General features: G+C 40.9%; 1 protein-coding gene across 1 annotated transcript in view; it reads left to right on the top strand.

The window, feature by feature from the left end:
• Positions 1 to 419: 419 nt before the first annotated feature.
• The window catches only part of MSRA (methionine sulfoxide reductase A), a gene marked incomplete at its 5' end in the record, with an annotated part of 315,775 nt that continues 296,221 nt past the window's right edge, over positions 420 to 19,973 (top strand). Inside the window, one exon of the mRNA XM_082481564.1 lies at positions 420 to 495. Within this exon, the coding sequence (XP_082337690.1) occupies positions 420 to 495 (76 nt within the window). The remainder of the gene's footprint in view (positions 496 to 19,973) is intronic.

The following is a 19,973-nucleotide window of genomic DNA, read 5'->3' as shown; positions in this document are numbered from 1 at the left end:
TGCGCACACTGCCGGCTCACGGTGAGCTTCTCATCCAGGTCCATCTCCTCAGGGCTGCTCTCCACCCCCTCAGGCCCCGCCTGTACCGGTACCGGGGGCTCCCCCCGCGCCTCGAGCACCCGGACCCAGCGGCACACCGCCTCGGGCCGGTGGGTGCCCCCTGCGCAGCCCCCGCCCCGCTCACACAGACACCGGGTCCCCCTCACCCTCTATCGCCCCCACCACACTGGCGGGGGGGTGGGGGGAGGCGGGTCTCGTGCCCCGCCGCCACGCGCCCGCGTCCCCGTCCACCCCCCCCCCCGCCGCGCGCTCCCGCCCGTCCCAACGGCCCGCGCGCGCCGGGCCGCTCCCCCCCCGCTCCGCTTCATGGGGCGATGCCGCGGCGCCTCCTCCGCCCGCTCTTCAGCTCCACCTTCAGGATGGGCGACTCGGCCTCCCGGCTGCCGCAGAAGGAAGAAGCGCTCCCCGGCAGGAGCCAGCGCGTCCCGGTGGCAGGTAGAGACAAGCCCTCCCTGCTCCCGGTTCCCCCCCCCCACCCCGACCCGGTGGCGACGGCGACAGTAACGGGGGGGAGGGGGTGAAAGGGGAGAGAGGCGGTGCCGCTCCCTCAGGCCGCGCATGCGCGCAGGGCTGTGGCGGGCGTGGCGTGGCGCATGCGCGCGGGACTGTGGCGCATGCGCGGCGGTGGGCCGTGTGGGGGTGTCATGGCGGCGGGTGTCTGTCAGGCGGGGCAGGGTGGGGGAGCTCAGGCGACAGGCTGGGGGAGGTGGCCTTGGGAGCTCGCTTTTGTCGTCATTTAGCTGTACAACGACGTTTTCTGTGCATTGTTGTCGTAAGGATAGGAATTAATCGATCGCTGGAGCAGCCAACAAGCACATTTCTCTTGGCCATATATGAGTTTTCTGTTTATTTTTTACTGAGGGCCACAGTAGGCCTATTCGGGGTTTTAAACAGATTTCCCCAGCCCTTAGGTTTTCTGTCAAATGATAATACCTAAGCATGGTGTGGATGTTCTAGTCATAATGTTTACAAAGTGTTTTAAAGTTTAAACAATAATTCTTTCAGTGATTGTCCAGTACTCCTTTTGTTTTGAGTAGATATGTGCTGTCAGGTAAGCAAAGTAGCAACCTAGAATTAAGCAAGCGCTTTCCTCTTCTGTCAGCTCTTCTAGGAGCTGAAAACCTTGCAAGATGATTGTCATCACGGTTAGATAGGAATGACAGTGGCTCTTAGGTGCTCTAACACGAGTGATTGCTTTCCTATTGCACAAGGTGTATATGTATCTTTGATCCAGACACCTGAGGTTCCTAACAAAATCTGTGAACTTAGGAAAAAAATGTTTAAATACATTAAGTACCTAAGTGCTGGTGGGAGAATAATAAATGGATGATGGTATGAGCCCAGTGAAAGAAGTGTTTGAGAGCACAGTAAAATCTTACATTGTACAGATATTTGGTAAAATGTTTCCGGTAGCAAGGAGGTAGTGCTGAAATTAAAAGTAGCAGGAAGACTATTGTGTCTTATGTGGAGAAGGTGGACTCAAACGAGGGGCGCAGAGATGGGGTTGATGTCATTAGGGCAATGGACTCTTGAGGTGATACCAAGACTAGCACATTGTATCGATTAAAGTGGCACCTTCATGTTGCCTGGAGAGAAGACCTGCTAGCCCCATTTTATGCTCTGTAACTCCGTAGATAGAATAATTTTGTGCTGATGTACAAAAAATGTACATCACAGGCCCTTTCCAGCAGGGCTGAGGTTATCTTGCACTGGTACAGAACTTGCACTTCTCCTTGTTGACCTTCATGAGGTTTCTGTTGGCGTAGACCTGAAATTTTTCAAGGTCTCATTGGACTGATGCTCTGCTGTTTGGTGTGTCTGCTCTCACTCTCTGTTTAGTGTTGCCATCAAATTTGCTAAGCATGTTTTCTGTCGCATCATTCATGTTATTGTTTAAGCTATTGAATGATACTGGCCCCAGCATCAGCCTCTGGGGTAACCTGCTACACACTAGACATCAAGATATTGATCGCTGCCGTGTGAGTCTGGTGGTTCTGCCAATTTTTGACATGTCTAGTGCCTAGCAGTCTGTTCTTCAGCCAGTATTTTCTCAGCTTCCAAATGCAAATGCTGTAAGAGATGGTGTCAGAAGCCCTGCTAAAGTCAACATGTATTACATCCACTGCTTTGCCCTCATCTGCATAGCCAATCACTTCATTGTAAAAGGCAACCCGTCTGGTCAAGCATCATTTGCCTTTGGTAAATGTGTTGACTGTTCCTGATTACATTCTTGTTCTCTTTGTGTTTGGAAATAATTTCTAAGAGGACATACTCCATGATCTCCCCTGGGACTGAGCCAAGGCTGAGCATCCTATAGCTCCTCAATCCTCTTTTTGCCTTTGTTAAAAATGACTGTTACTGTAGCGCATATCTTGTTATCAGACATCTCCCTCAATCACTGTGATTTTTCTCGATGTCATTATATCTTGATCTGTCACAGTGTTCTGATGGTCACACCAGCAAGCTTGCCTCGCAGCTCTGGAAAAACTCCCATGTGGCTCCTTGGATTTGAAGACATTTAGCTTCTCTAAGTAGTGATAACCCATTTTTCCTCACATTGTTTGCTGGTTTTCATTCTGACTGTATGAGTGCATGCAGAGGTTTTGGAGCAGTCTTTGTTTCTGAAGACTTAGTCAAAGAGGTTTTGAGTACTTTAGTCTTTTCTGTACTACTTTTAGGCTGTCTTCCATATTCATCAATGCACCCAGATTTTTCTGAGCTTCTTTTTACTCTTGTAATTTTTGTGGAATCGTTTCTTATTGCCATTTGTGTCCCTAGCTACTTTTAACTCCAGCTTTGGCCTTTCTCATTTTGTGCCTAAATGCATAGGCAAGGCGTTTTATATACCTCCTTTGTTGCTTGTTATTCTTTCTACTTTTTGTATGCTCTCTCCGCATTTTAGTTAATTAAGCAGCTCTGTGTTTCTGATGAATGTCCTGTTTTTCCTGCATATTTTGTTCCTTAGCTCTCTTAGAAAGTTTTTGTCAAATTTCAGACCACCCTAAAGGGCACTTTCTCCCTTTGGTGGCCTCTCAGGGGCTTCTACCAAGCAAGTCCCTAAATAAGCCAAAGTCTGAGGTCTGAAAGTCCAAAATGTTAAAATCTGCTGTTTACCTTTCTAGCCTTACTTTGGATCCTGAACTTTGTGATCTTGTGGTCACTGCAGCTGTCTGCCATCTGCTGCTGCAATGCTGCCAGTTCTTCCCTGCCTCTGAACAGCCAGTCAACAACCAGCCATGACCTCTGGTTGTTCCTGCTGGCACTTTTGGTATGAAATTGTCACTGGTGCAGCTTCCTGAATTGCTTGCACAATTTGATGTTACCCTCCCAAGCAGATGTCTGGGAACTGAAATCTCCTAGGGGCACCAGAGCCAGCAGTCGGGAGACTTCTGCTAGCTTTTTGTGGAAAGCCTCATCCACTTACCTCCTCTTGGTCAGGTGCTGTGTAGCAGACCCCAAACCACACCACCTCCAGTGTTTCCCCTCTGATCTTGACTTGGAGACTCTCAGCAGACGTGAGAGTCTCAGCATGCTGGAGCTCTGTGCTATGGAGGAGTTTGTTTCAGTAGAGTGCAGCTCCCCATCCTGTTCTTCTGTGCTAATCCTTCCTATGTACCCTGTGCCCATCCATTACACTGCTCAAGTTGTGTGTGCTATTCCAGGTCTCTGATTCTTGTCACATCATAGGTCTGAGACAACACTTGGACATCTGAGTCTTTTTCTTTGTGAACCAAACTCTGCCTTAGTGTGCAGACACTTAAAGGAAAACATCCCCCAGACCTTTCTTCTAAGTGGTAACTAGCACTGATCCTAATCCAGTGACCTGAGTTGTCCACCCTGTTCATTTTCAATGGTGTTAAGGGCCCAGAAACTCTTTCCTAAGTGAAGAGCTGCAGAGCATTTAGTTTCTTGTTTATGCGGACTCTTTGAAGATCCTGTTGATCTCCTGCTCCTCATCCCTGATGTGATATAATGTGCTCACTTCTTCTTGCAGCATCTTCCCTTGTGCTACAGAGACTAGGTCTGCCAGAGTGCAGCTCTCACAGGTGAGGTGGCTGCCACTGCTGTGATCACCATGGAGGAGCACCAGGCTGTCCCCACAGCCTGAGACCACTCTCAGGAGTTCAGTCTGGAGGGAGGTTGCTGAAGTACCAGCAGTGTTTGCCCTGTCTGGATCAGGGCATTGTTGTCCTGGAAGGTGTTTTCTGCATCTGAGGGTTTTCTTCTGTGAATGGCACTTCTGGGTTCTTTGTGCCTCCTGCACAGTGTGTTAATGGCATTGCGTCTGCTTGCACATCGTGGTCCCAACGCTCCAAATTCCTTATGCTTTATGGTTGTTAGATGGACATGAATGTGTTCTGCCCCTCGGTGAGGTCTATTGTTTGGCCAGGAACCTCTCGTGCTGAGGGTTCTTGATCCTTGTTCACAAACCTTGTGAGTACATAGCCTGGCTCAGACTGCTCCTTCCTTTGCTGCAGTCCAAAAGAGAGGAAAAAGACAGCTGAGTGACAGCTTCAGCTTGAAAGTTGCATTTAATCTAGTCTCATGGAAAGCTAAATTGCATTTCTATTCCTCGGTAAATTGCTGACCACAGGATTATGTGAGATTTAACCTTGTCTGCATAACTTTTTTTTTTGTTTGTTTTATTGTAATTTAGGATCTGAGTCTAAGAAAATGATGCAGTTAAACTTTGTATATTAAATGGATTTCTGTGAAGTGACTGGAAGAAGTTGGTTTGTGATACAAAGGGTTCTGTTTGTAGAAGTCAGTTAAACAGGGATAAAATACCATACTGTGAGCTGAAAACAATACAAACACGAGTAAGCTTCACTTACTCTGTTTGTAATCAAGTTGGATTTATCTGATCTTCAACAAATTTCATAATCTGGGAATTAGAGTTTGTTGTGCTGTGTTGTTCCCTTGCAGTAGAGCTGCTGCATTTGTTTTTGAAAATTACTCCTTTTGTATGATTTCTGTATAATGGTGCAATATGATCTTGTGTGTTATAGTAAAATCCCATATTATTTATTGCTACTACCTTTCTAGTATAAGGCTATTTTTCAGAATTAATTTTAGTTACATTGCTACTGAAACATGGCTGTGTTTTATGAGTATCTGAGTATATATTGCTTATACTATTTAATTGACTATTTTATTTTATGGTAGTGGTATGATCACTAGTCAAGGAGTCCTAATAATGTAGAGGAACCTCCTGTGTAAGACATTGTATAATAACATAAAAATATGTATGTATTTCTTTTTTTTTTTTTGTAGATGTCCTGAGATAGCAGAGTATAGTAAATTAAAATAATGTTTTGTTCCCCTGGTCCCAATGAGTGGGCACAAGTTAGAACACAGGAAGTTCCGTTCAAATACATGGAAACACTTCTTTACGGTTTGGGTGACAGAGCACTGGCACAGGCTGCCCAGGGAGGTCGTGGAGTCCCCTTCTCTGGAGATTTTCAAGACCCGCCGGGGTGCAGTCCTGAGTAATGTGCTCTGGGCAATCCTGCTTTGGCAGGGGAGTTGGACTAGATGATCTCTAGAGGTCCCTTCCAACTCTGAAAATTCCGTGATTTCGTGATTCCGTGAGTGCTGCCAGGAAATACCTTCTCTCTCTCTGTAGCCTCAGCTATGTTCCTAGCAGAGGTACTTGCATTGTAACATACACATCTCTAGTGGGTTAACTTTTTTGAGGCAGTAAAGGTACAGCTCATGGGTAGACAGTCTTACAGTTGTTTAAACCTATTAAGCCTCTTAGCTTTATAGATTAATAGAGCGATAATTACAAATATGGAGGAGGTCATAGTGAACTTTAGTCTGACCTTCTGTGTAAAAAAGAGCACAGCATTTCCATGAATTAATTCTTGCTTGAATCAGATCATGCTCTTTAAAGAAAACATTGATTAAAAATGTCATTTGATAGAGGATCCACTGCAAAGTTTCATAAATTGTTCCAATGTTTCACAACTCTCTCCATTAAAAATGTGCATATTTTGAATCACTTCATTATGTTAACTTTGAACCATTGCAGCCTGGTACAGTTTTCTTCATGAAGATGAAAACCACGGTAGTATGTGTTTTCTGGTTTTCATGAAATACATTTAGATCATAATTAAATTGCTAGTTAGCCTATTTTTTTAAAAAAGCAGACTTTCACCAGACATAACCAAGCAAAGTGAATTTTTATTTTGTCAGCAGACGACACATTTTCAATCATGTATTATTTTTTGTTTCTTTTCCTTAAACTGTCATGAATTACTTAAGGTCTTCCTTGAGTTTTGGATAGCAGAAATAGACACAGGATTTTACTAGTGATAGCGTTAATGTCAACTACAGTCTTGCTCCTACTCAATATTTTCCTGCTTGTGTATCAAAGGTTAACTAACATTTTGCATTAAAGTGTTGCACTGGGAGCTTTGTGTTTAAGTGATTGACTCCTGCATACCTAAGAGCTTTTCAAGTCATTGGTATAGTGTTTGATTCTATTTTTAACCTTATGAATTGATCTGCATTTGCTTTGACTATTTGATTTAATTCCAAGTCTGTATATTTGCATTAAATTCTTACAGCAGTGAATTTCAGTTCTGTGGAATTACTACTTCAACTTGACATACTGAACTCCAGAAAAAGTTGCACTGAATGTTTTTGCTGAGACACCTGGAGAAGAATGTGGCTAGTCAGCATAGGAAATTGAAACTTCAATAGGTTTCTATCCTCACCCTCCTTGTTTTATTATTATTTTTGTCCTCAGATGTAGCAGGAATATTTCAGCTTTTGTTGCCTTGATATTGTTAAAACCAGTACATGATCTTTGAGTGAAGGACTCTCTCTGCCTAAATTCAGTTAAGCTGGGACGTGGTGCATGGGGGGATCTTATCAGTGTGTATAACTGATGGGAAGGAGTAAAGGAGATGGAGACAGACTTCTCAGCAGTGCCCTGTGGATGGACAAGAGGCAACAAGCACAAACTGAAAAGCAGGAAATTCCATTTCAACATAAGAAGAAACCTTTTTTCTCTGAGGTTGGTAGAACAGTGGACCAGGTTTCCCAGAGAAGTTGTAGCTTCTCCATCCACGCAGATAGTAAGAACCTGACAGGACACAGTCCTGAGCAACCTGCTCTAGCTGACCTGGCTCTGACCAGAGGAGTTAGACTAGGTTATTTCCAGAGGTCCCAGCCAACTTCAGCTGTGCTGTAACTCTGTAACTCCTCTTAGCTGTAGCTGTGGTGGTATCAGCAGTGTCCACCTTTTCTAGGATACTGTAGCAGTTACAGAATTCCCTCAGGTTCTTGATGATCCTCCTCTGTTGGGAAGCTGAAATGACATTCTAAGCAGATATATCAAAATAACAAGCCAAAGCACGCCTGGGATGATGGTACTTCTTTAAGACTGGAGGAGGCTGGAGGCAGGCCCTCAATTCTTCTCTCTTTTTGGCCACACTACTTTTGCATTTCTGCGTGTATAACAGTCTGACCCATTGCAGAGTGGGGCATGCTGTCAGTCTTGCAGGACTGTGGTTTAGTCCAAGTCCAAGTGGTTCGAATACACTTCTGAAGTGTGTTCCAGTTTTTCCCAGGCTGAGTGGAGGTATGTCAGTTATTTCAAAAGTTCCTAGAGAATGTAGTAAAGTTTTACGGGGGGGATCACTTGCTCTTCCTTCAGAGACACACTTCTTTCCATTAAAGTTATGCAGAACGTAAAACTACTTCACTCTTCCTGTTCTGTCCCTTGCCTGCTGAAGTGGCACTTGCTTTTCGCAGGGTGTAGACAGATTGGATTCCACCCCAATGGACTGTATATACATAAAGAATAGTATACCTTATATTCTTACAGGGAGTTTGTTTCACAAGAGATTTTTAAATGAGATGATTTTAGGTATCATATGTCCCGTTAGGAGTCATTTGGTTGATTTCTAATGTTGCTTTTAGTTGGACATATTTTGAAACTTCATAGTTTCCAAACATAATGAGCATTCAGAAGCAGAAATAACCCTTTAAGTTGCTTTGCAAACAAGCCTGTTTGTTTTAGTGGAATTTCTGTCCATGCTTCTATTTTTTATCATTCTTAAAACACTGAACAGAAATTATTGTGGTCAAACTAGTGGCCTGTGGTCTGGTACTTCCAGACCCTGTCTCATCCCCTGTCCTTGGAGGAGGCAACTGGCTGGACCATGTGTGCTGCCATGGGCACATGGAAAGGTGCTGAGGCTAAAAGACCGTAACTTCTTATCTGTGTTCATGGCCTGATACAAGGACTTCCAGGTGGATTTTGATCCCTGTGAGCACGGGCATGAGATCGTCCAGTAATTTTCTCAACAGCTGATGAATCTGTGTCGTCATTAAAATTTAAATTGTGCTGACTTGTAATGATACAGGGGCATTGCACTGACAAAGCGTATGGGATATCACTGGGCTGTGATCATTGGATAACATTTTAAATCATCAGTACTTTCCTACCAAGGGTGAATGGCAGAATGGAGAACTGCTGAATGGGACAGCCCCATCCCTTGATACTTGGGAATTAGTATGTCGTGGAAATCTCCATGTTTTTGTAGTCTCTTTGTACTGTGCAGAATTAGGGGAAAAATCTGGTACCTTATGCTTCTTCTGTGCCTAAATATGTATGCAGTGTTAGGTTGAGAAGTTTTAAACAGATTTTCCCTGATATTCTGACAGTTTGCTGAATTGTGCAAGGCGTAAGATTTTGCAATAGAATTGCAAACTAAAATATAAGCTTAATGTGTCGCAAGATATTTTTTCAGTAGAACATAAGGAATAAAATGAAGAACACTAGATATTTTTCCTTTAATGATTAAAAAAATTTGTTAATCATGGGCAAATATAATTTTTTTTTTCAGACATGAAATTAATACCACTATATTGTAGGTCTAAAACAGACATTCTTGAGTGAGATTATGACTCAGAACAAAGCCTACAAAGGAAATACCAGTTCTCTTGAGGTTTAGGAGGATTAATTTCTCTAAGTTTTCCACCACATTATTTAACTGATACAGTGTTCTACGTAAAGAATTAACTAGTTACCCATTTTTACTGAAGATTATATGGAATATGGGCCAAAAAAAGTGAGATCTGACTTCCACTGAAGTACAGTTCAGGAGCATGTTGAATAACAATGTCATAAGTGATCTTGTGTTTCTCAAATTTCAATTTACCTTTCTAATTCAGAAGAGTTACTTATTTCTTCATTCTAAGAGATGATCTTTGCCTCAAATACATTCAAGCTATCAATTTCCATAAATTATTAAATTTCATTACAATTTCACTTTGTATGCCAAGATTCAAGTCAGAAAGGATGTAAAGCGGAGTATGTTTCTTTGCAGAAGCATGTCACCCCCAGTAATTGTTTATTATCTGAAAGACAACTTCTGAAATCTGTGCTTACAACATCTTTACAGGTAGGTGTGAGATGAATTTGCTTGCAAATCCTCTCAGTAATAACATGCCATGGCTTTTTCTTTCTCTTTTTTTTTTTTTTTTTTTTTTTGCACCTTGTCAGGTATTTATATCTAAACACTAAACAGCTCATTTTCAAGCCAAGTGTACAACTATAAATATTGTACTGTCATTGGAAAAACAGGATTTACTTTTTAACCACCCATTACGTTTACATTTTAGAAGGTGTTGCAAGGAGAAGCAAAGGTTAAGTCAATCTAAGGGGATTTTTTTTTTTATGTTTGTGTGTGCTTTTCTGCTATTGGCAGCTGGAAAACCACAACAAAAAGGAAGTTAGTATGCATGCACGATGCTTGATTAAAAGTGTAAAGGAAATATGTTTACAGAGCTGCACATCCAGCTGTCGAATGCTGCTCCCAAGGTAACACCACCCCGATGAAAAAACCCTGCACTGCCTCATCAACTCTGACTACATTGCAATAAAAAGGGCTACGTCATTCAGCACTAAGCCCTCTCCAAAAAAAAACCAAACCCAAAACAAAACGAAAAATATCGCTTGTTGGGAGTCCCTGGAGTTCCTGGCGGGCTGCTTAGCATGCGGCTCACAGTCGGGTGTGTACGCTGGCATGAAGCAGCGCCGCACAAAACTGTACCCCCAGGACTGCAGTGGGGAGGGTGCGGAGGAAGCTCTCCCCGGGGTTTCTCTTGGCAACAGCGCGAGTTGCTGGGAAACAGAATTACTTAAATGGGGAGAAACTTTACCCAACTGGCAGCCTCCTGAATGCAAATAAGGCTTGAAGGAGACTTCTCTTGCTGATACCGTAATTTCCCTCTCCGAAATGAAAAATGAATCCAGAGGTTCTTTATTCAGAGGATTATGTGTGGATGCTGCTCTGAGGAATCATTGAAAGTTGTGTAATAAAAGAGGGTAATTATTTCTAGTAAAAGGTAGTGGCGTGGTGCACAGGATTCAATAGCTTCTTGTTGCTGTAGTTTTGAAAAGGGATGTAACGTCTGAATTTGCCAAATTTGTGTTGTTAAATAAAGCTGTCAGTTATGAGAGTTAAACACAAGGGTTATATTTACACAGATTATTTTTTTCACTAGAGAATATTTTGTATTATTTTGTGTTAATCCTGGGATACGTTGGACTTCTTTGGCTAATTGTGTCCGTTTATCTTTAGTGCAATTCCTGCATGAATAACATTGACCTGCCATTTCAGTAATTTTGTGATTTTGATTCAGAAAATAAGAAGCTTGAGAGAAACATCTCACTTTCTTCACTTGGTCTCTGTGCTACTATTTAAAAGCCTGTTGTGCTTGGATGCTCAAGATCTGTGGCACAAGGTGTGTCTTCAGTTGTGTCTGTGTAACTCGAATGAACAAATGTTCTTTTTCAATATGGTATTTGGCTGACTTCATCATAGTCATACTAGCACAAAGTTAGCATATATGTTTATGGGGAAGACTAAATTGGTTTTAATGGATGGGCTGTTGCAGCTGTTCATGTACAAGTAGGCATTCCTGAAATACCGTGTAGTAAATCAGGTTGTGCCCTGCATCATGCATGTGCCTCTGTCACGCTCATGTGGTGAATGTATATCACAGGTAGAGACATGGGATTAGGTTGCTCGTTGCACCTTCTCTTTCCACATCAGATAGGAGACTATGGGGCAAAACCCCCTTGTTTTGGCTTTACATTGTACCAGGTACAGAGCTGGGACATAGCACCGGAAGGGCCTGTACGTATTGCTGAATTTCTGCTGCAAGTAGTGTTACAGCAATACACAGAGTTACGCTTTTATAGGTAAAACAGGCACTTGCATGTTTAATTCATCACATAATGAATGTCAAAAGACATTTAAACCAGGTTAATAGTGCCTCCCAAATGCCTCTTCATTCCACTGGCGTTCCAAGGGGATTGTCCAGTGACCAGCTCAGATGGTCATCATCACCATCACCAGCTGAAGCGTGATGACTTGAATCCTGTCTTTGCTGTCTTAGGCAACTGTAGAGTCATAGAACGGTTTGGGTTGGAAGGGACCTCTAAAGGCCATCTAGTCCAACCCCCCTGCCATGACCAGGGACATCAGCAACTAGACCAGGTTGCTCAGAGCCCCGTCCAACCTGACCTGGAATGTTTCCAGGGATGGGGCAGCCACCACCTCTATGGGCAACTTGGGCCAGTGTCTCACCGCCCTCATTGTAAAAATTTTGTTCTTGATATCTAGTCTGAATCTCCCCTCTTTTAGTTTAAAGCCATTACCTCTTGCCCTATCGCTGCAGGCCCTACTAAAAAGTCTGTCATCATATTTCTTATAAGTCCCCTTTAAGTACTGAAAGGCCCTTATAAGATCTCCCTGGAGCCTTCTCTTCTCCAGGCCAAACAACCCCAACTCTCTCAGCCTGTCCTCCCAGCAGGGGGGCTCCAGCCTTCTGACCATTTTTGTGGCCCTAACCAGATAGTGCACAACCTTTTGTATTTCAATTATGTAGCTGTTTGATGTCGGTTAAGTCATTGACACGTCTGTCTTAGTCTTCCGTTTGGAAGGGTCTTCTAGGAGTGAACTGCTTTGACTATTTATAATGTTCTTTTAATTTTAGTATTTTTTGCTCTTCTTATATTTTGTGTGTCTACATAGTCATTTAGCACCTCTGTTTTATTTCCTTGATGAGAGGAGGGGCCATGCCTTCTCCTTTGTTCTGTTAATGAGTAAAGCTGTTTTAATATCTTCTCATAAAATAGGTTGCTTTTAAAAAATATATATCATAATCGTACTTTTCAGCATGGTAGAACTCTGCTATATATGGTATTCTTAAAGAAAAGAGTAACTGCTATGGAGACTCATTCAAACTAGACATGATTATGATTTACATTACGATTACGTGGACAGATTAGCTCAGTGTTAGCCAGGTGTGAATTTATAGCATAATAACTACTCCAGGTAACTGCCTACGTGGATGCCTTTGTTGTGCAGTGAACGCAAAGTAATCTGTCTCGGTTCCATTGAAAGGTAAGCTATGTTATGTTTACTCCAGGGTAAAAAATTGCGGTTACCACAAAGAGATGCTCTAATATGTTAAGAATTTTGTTTGTGTGAATAATTTTTCTCTTCTCTGTTTTTTTCCCAGAACAGCACAACCAAAATTAATTGAGGAAATAATGATATTTAATGACCTATCCCTGTGGTTGGTATTCAGTAGAAAGCCTTGAATTTTTTTCCCACCCAAAGAATTATTCTGGTTGCTCTGAGTCAAAAGCTCTCTTTTTTTTTATTTCACTCTCTTCATCAAATACCAGTTCACAGAATGATAATTTTATTCCTTCTTTTCTTTGATTTTCCTGGTTAATGTTCATATACAACATTTTCAATAATAAAGAAGAGAATTTCCAAAGTCAGGTTATGCTAAATGAGAGTTAAGTTGTTCACATATGGAACTGTAGAAGCATAGCAGCTTTAGTTCTCTCAGAACCCTCAGGAAGTACAATACTAAAAGTCCTCATACTTTAATTGATTTGAAAGAAGATAAGTGCATAATAGACCTTATATTAGGTTACCATAAGGCAGATTTAAGGGTGTTTGAATAGTTTAGCTATTAACCTCTGTGTGTTAGTCCTTTTGTGTTTCTTTGATGTGTAGTATTTACTTTGAATTTTTTCGGCTTAAAGAGCTTCTGTGGTTTAATTAATGTCTTCCTGTCAAATTTATACCTTCAAATTACAGTGATGTACGTTGCCTTAACTTCAGTTTTATGTAATTTTTATTAAATTTATTTTTACTTTGCGACTATTGAATTAGTTGGCTTGTAATTGTTGCATGATAGGCATTGCTTTATCTTTGCATGCTAATATTTTATTTATTAGCTGTAGAGTTTCAGTGGTATAGATACATTTGTATATTGCTCTTATTTTGTTACTTGCAAATTTTTATGATACATTTGAAACTTGCATTTAAATTTCTAGTACAATTAAAATAGTACACATAAATAAGTCCTTAGTTCAAATAAGATAAAACCCCATGCAATATATAATGATGTTTATTGCAGTTTCTTATGTATTTCTCATAGTTAATTCCTGTTGCAGATATGCAAAATTGGAGTTAGTGGTATTTCATCCACCTGGGTGAAGAGATTATTTCAGTTATGAAGATGGGATCTTATTTTCTGTTGTTGAGAAATGTGGCCAAGTAGATTATATCTGTATTTTTACTGTAGTTTGGGCTTGATTTCTCAGGAATTTGACTTTCCGGGAGCCTCCAAAGATATTTTAAGGACTGCCCAAATTTCAGGAATGGCTGAGACGCAGAAATTTAGTGGGAACTAATTGTTTTGGTGTCCATCAATGTCATACAGAGAGCTCTCATCTTGAGGACATGCACTCTGTTTGGGGGTAGAGATTTGGTGCCCGAGGCACTGGCTGATAACTTCTGCTAGGAACCCAGTGAGAAAGTAGAAGTATCGTGCAAGGGATGCATAGAAAGCCTGATGATTAGCAGCAAAAGCATGCCACATCCTGTGCTACTGCTCTGTAATCAGAAGACACTCTACTACCATTGTGGGATGGTAGATGTTTTCCACAATCCGTAGCCAGCTCTGGCTGTTGGATAGGAGAAATGTTTCAGTATTGCACCCTTGCTCTCAAAAGGGAAGCACGGGTTGTTTCTTGTTAATGTTGGCGCTGGCTTGTCTGCATTTGTTGAGGCATAATCTGAATGATGTTGATGTTTCTCCGGAGGTCTTTCTGTTTCTGACATTCCGCATTCGTCTTTGACTACTTACAGGCTCAGAAATGCACTTTTTGGTTCATCAAACGTCCAACTCCTGAAAATTTCATCCCAGAACCTGGTTATACATCTGCGGCTACTTCAGTCATTGCACAGCAGGAGCAGGACTCAGGGAGGACAGTCGTAGATTAGCTGGCAGGCTGGATGAGGAAGGAGAGAGATGACTCTAGGCAGTCCTTGTGGACCACAAAACAATGCAGAGACAAGGATACTCTGCTGTATCGCTGAGTAGGTTCATAGGATAATCCAGGTTAGAAGGAACTTCGGGAGATAATTGATTTATGAGATGAGTAGATTGACAGCTGATCTACAGGTCTCGTAGAGAAAATGTCTGTAATCATCTGCTACTTTCAATGTTGAGCTTACATTTTGAAAAAGGACAAAATTCCAAGTCATGGAATCAGTGGATGATTTCCTGATATGTTTTAGCAAACTGCAGTAAGATTTTTTCTAAGATTATCAGAAGCAAAGTAACTGTACCAGAGATAACATTACAGTACTAGGGTCTATGGGGGCTATGTATATTGCTTGCTTTCTTTTCTTTGTATTCTTCCTTAAGGCTTATTCTTGGCTAAATAGGGATGTGTGAATCTACTTTTGCACTCACTGAGGTTGACCTGGTGTGTGATGGGGAGCAGAAATGAAATTGCATCTTAAAGAGGTTGCACTCAGCCAACTTTTAATAAAATAAACTGCTCACAGAGTAATAATGCTTAATTTTAGTAGTATCTTGAGTGACAATTTACAAAGTTGCTACTCAAAAAGGGAACAGGAAAGAGAAAAATTGGCAGGTAAACTAAATGTAGAGGGTGGATTCTTAAGCAGAACGTACTAATATGTCTTTATATGAAGAAGAGAAATATCAATAAAATGACCCAGAGGTATGTTTACAGTTGATTCTTAAGATTATAATTCCAGAATTTAGCTACTGATCCTTTTTTTTTTTTTTCCCTTGAGTGATTCTAGAATGTTCTGATCCTCCTCCTATCTTTTGTCATTTTTCCCATAAATCCAATCATAAATTGAGTATAATTTAGGTATAATTTCTCTGGAGCGCAGCTGCAACTTCTGAAATTAAGCAGTAGGACCAACAGAGTATCTGTTTGCCATGTTCACTTCTTCATGCTTCTGACAAATATCTTCTGACGTTGTTGGCAGCTGAACATGATTCCTGTTTAAAATGCTGTGTTGAGCACTGAAGGGGTTTGGGGTAGGACCTTCTGTCTTACTGTTGAGTGGGTTAATGCATGTGTTTTCTTACCAAGTTGTGTAAATTTCTTGCTATTTGATTTAATTTGGTTCCTTGTGCCATTCTTTGACATCAAATTGATTTTCAAACTACCTTAAAGATGTTCTCTTTTACTGGAGAAGGATACCATCCCACATGGGAAAAGCTGGATTCAGGTCCCCAGCTCTCCAGATGTAGATGACTCACATCATCTCCGTCAAATTGGTAGAGAGATCCCGGGTCTGCCTTTGTGCTGGTCAACCAGTACATTCCTCTGAAATTCCTAGACATGGTTCACGAGTTAGCACGAATTGGGGACTGTTCCCAGTTGACAGTTTGACTCAACCATCCTTTTTCAGAGTGTATGAGTGGCTGTTGGCACAGGTCCAGAGGATGGGACCTGGGGTCATGAAGTAGCCATCAGCAGGACGTAGGTGCCTCTTCAGTCTTGGCACAGGTCCAGAGGATGGGACCTGGGGTCACGAAGTAGCCATCAGCAGGACGTAGGTGCCTCTTCAGTCTTCTTCTCTCTTCACTCCTGTAGGAGTGCAGACTTTCAGACTTGCCCTCTTGCATTTAAATGACTGAATTTCTTCTTAAGTCCTCGTTAAGGAGTCCATCCTTGTGTCGAGCATTTCACACCCCAATTAAGACCTACTTAGTGTTTGATTTGATTTACAACAATTAAAAGCTTTTTGTGTAAGAGAGAAAAAAATAGAGCATTAAATATGTATCCTATATGTGTTGATATCTGTGCACAGACATTCCTGGATACTATTGTTGTAAAAATAAGTCACTGTAGTTTTATTAAATATAATGGAATTGGAAAATGAGAAAAAAAATTTCTCTCTGGGGTGATGACTGGATGCAGATGAGGAATTCTGAGATATCAATCGCTGTAGAGCCATTTAAAATATTTAATTTGTGGAAATTTAATTGTTGAAGAGAATGTTGAGCACAAAATATGTACCTGAATTTTACAGTAACACCCTTGCTTAGTGTGTAACAAAGAATATGTTCTTATTCTTCATACATGGACTGACAATGTTGAGAAGGTAACCTGACCATATTTTGGATAAATTCTCTTTCTTAGTTGTCTGATTTTTCAAAGCATCCTTTGTCATAATCCCTGAAGATATTTGAGAGTTTCTACCCACTTCATTACAAGTCTATTTTCACTCTACCCAAGTTAACTTTAAGTGGATTCCATTATGAGTGACTACTTCTACCTAAAGTGCTATGCATGTATTTTTCATGTTGCACCCTGTAATCACTTTTCTAAATGACAGTCACAAATGCCTGTGAAGCTGGGTTCCTAACATTTTGATTTTTGTGAGTATCTGTTTTTCTCCTGAGATCTAGAATGAAATTATAAGCAGTTAAGGGTACAAATGGTGTTTAAACTTCCGCGTGGCACTTTATATACATAATGCAGGTATCTAAAGTGTTCAGGGTGGTACTGGATGAAGAGAATGGGAAAACATTTTAACCTATGAATGCAAATTCTGTTTGATATACTCAGAAAAAAAGTAGGTCCTCAAAAAACTGAAGAACAACACATCTAGTGAAGACTGACTCATGTATTATATCATCAGCAGATGATGAGTAGTTGCAGTATATTCCCGCAGTGGAATATTTAGGAAGTTGTTGATAGCTTCCCATAGAGTTTGGACTTGCAATTTGTTTGCCTTGCAAAGCTGGAGAACTCCACTCAACAGTGTGACAGTGTGCCAGCCCTAAACCCACTGCACTGCGGCATGGTTCAGGCATGCAGATTTGATTTTCAGCTGGATTCAACTGGAACAATCCATTTCTGGTGCTAATCCTTTTCCACAGCATTGCTCGCCTATTGCAGCCTCCCATGGAAAAGGCCACAGTCATGCATACATTATGTTGTCAAAATGATAAATGATAAATGAAGGTGGTAAGTGGTCAGCTGCCAAGGAAAAGACAGTCCGTCCTGTAGCAAAGTTAATTGGGTACATACACAGCTATGCAAAACGAGCTGTCGTAGGTGGTCCCTGTGAGGGATGGCTGATCAGTCTATTGGTCGGTCACCCCGGGAGTCTGCAAGACCTGAGGTGCACATCAGAGGTTCTTGCAGATTAGTCCTTCATATTCAGCTTGTTCATGCATTTATAGGCCTTTGTTCTTGTTTTCTTGTATATTTTTTCCATTTTTGTGGTTGAATCTTGGAATGTCCAACTATTGCTATCTTCCCATGCTTCTTCAGTGTGGCTGCAATATTCCTTTTTCTTTTTTTTTACTTTTTCAACCATATTTCTCTTGGTGTTCATTCTCCTTTTATATTGGTCTCTATGCCATAGCTTCATTCACTCACTTATAGATTCTTAGAGCTTTACCAGTGTTTGGATATTTAATAATAAATGAAAAACAGAAAAGTGAAGAGTCATTAGGCAATTCATTGTCATCATCTCTTCATAAGAACAGCTCAGGTAAAAGTAGCTTTTTTTCTGTCACGTAATGTACTTTCACCCTTTAATAATAAATCAATAAAGCCTCTGGCTCCAAAATTAGACTCCTAAAAAACCTCTGGCTTGTTCTCAGAGGAACTGGCTTCACTTATATCTAATAGGAATGCCCAGAAATGATAACAGGAGTGGGATAGCAGAAAGGCTAATAGAGTTAGCCCTGACATGAAAAACATGCCATGTTAAGAATGTGTTTATTTTTAAGAATGAAATGTTTTGGGGAATATCATGCGCATGCTGCTTTTGAGCAATATTCTCATCTCAGGTGGTCAGGATGAAGTGTTACAGAGCTTTCATTGATCCATAGCATGTCCTTCTGTCAAGGAAGACAAAAAGGGAAATGAGAGGCATGCCTGACATTAAAGTTTTGAAAGTAGCTATTTGGGGTTAAAATGTCTTGGTGAGTTTTCCAGTGGATAAAGGCCCTTTTATGTGTACAAATACTTGTTAACATTTTTAGCTTATATTGTCTGTATTTAGGCATGCATTTACTGTCTTTCATGCGAAAATGTAGGCCTGTAAGTGTTTTTGTGTTTTGTACATTAGTCTCTCATGTTAATTCATAAAACTCACCTGGGTAGATGTGCCTTCCCTGCAAGCGAAGAAATTAAGCTGTGGTTAGATGTGGAAGGAGAGCCAGTCTTGTGGGTGACTTTTGTATTAGATTCCAAATGTAACAGCTTACATGAATGATTTACTTCTATTCCTAAGTTTCCCACTTGTGAGGTGGGAGATCACACTCATTTGACAGGTATACTAGGACAGGTATCCAGGTATACTACTTTTGTGAGACACAGGTGCATTTGAGTGAGATGGAAAAATATATGAATAAAGGTTTTTTGAGAAAAGTCTGAATAAGAAGGCATCAGGTGGCTTTCATCGGGAGAATTTTAAATGAACAAATTGTAGGGGCATCAAGGTGAAAAATATAAAAGATGGAAAAAAGAATTTGAATTGGGTGATGACCAAGGCACAGATAAATATTATTTTTTTTCCTAATTCATAAAAGAAAGATCAAAATGATATCTAAGATATCACAAGAGAATAAATTTTTGGATTTTTCTATGAGCTCAGGGATGTAGAGGGGTGTTGAAGGAAGAGCTACATGTTGTTCTGTAATGGTAAACCTGTCAACAATGAAGATGGTCAAATTTGGAGTGGAGATGGATAGGAGAATATTTGGAGAGAAATATGAAGAATTCAATCCTTTCTATATTTTGTGCATTGGAAGAGAATAACATCAAAGAAATATCAGCAAGATAGCTGGAGATATGAGAATGTTCAAGAGAAAAACGTTAGAGTCAAAAAGTACTTTATATAGAGTTACTCCCATGAATAATGCCACAGTCGTAGTGTAAGAAAGGAGCGACATCAGAACTGTGGAAGACCCAGATGACAATAAGGAGAAGAGCAAATTGGAGAAGCTAGTGGGGGAAGTAAGGTGGAAAACAGGCAGAGAACATGAAAAAAAGTCGTGAAACACAAGGTGTGGAGAAAGTTTTGTCATTTCTTCCTATCTGGAGGATATTGGATTGAGTGGGACACTAAATTGATCTGGGCTGGAAACTTACTTATGGAAAGGAGGAGAAATTGGTTACATTGAAAGATTTTGACAGCTCAAATTGGAGGAAGATGCATCTTGGAAGGTGTCACTGAGGGTGGTGTAAGCAATTTCAGTGGAGTCAAGCAGAACTGCAATTACGGAGTATTTAAGAGAAGAGAGGGAATTCGGAGAGCTATTGGAGGAGTGTATATTGAGAGAGAAAATAAGGTTCTTCATCTTATTAGCAAGGCTCTCTTCAGGAAGGCATTTGGCTGCTAGGGAATATATTTGTTTTTCCTGCCTTACTTTCAGCAAGAGTAATGAAGGACTAGTTAAAATTGTTCATCTCTGTTGGAACGATATATTTTTTTGGACTATAGCTGCAATACTCTGTTATCAATACATACAGTTTTTGAAGGAAAACTAATTAAAAGATGGGTTTCTAATAG

This window comes from Vanellus vanellus (assembly GCF_965231255.1).
Source record: "Vanellus vanellus genome assembly, chromosome: 3".
In the NCBI taxonomy this organism is placed as follows: Eukaryota; Metazoa; Chordata; class Aves; order Charadriiformes; family Charadriidae; genus Vanellus; species Vanellus vanellus.
Note: the sequence above shows the minus strand (reverse complement) of the source record. Positions and strands in the feature narration are given on the sequence as shown.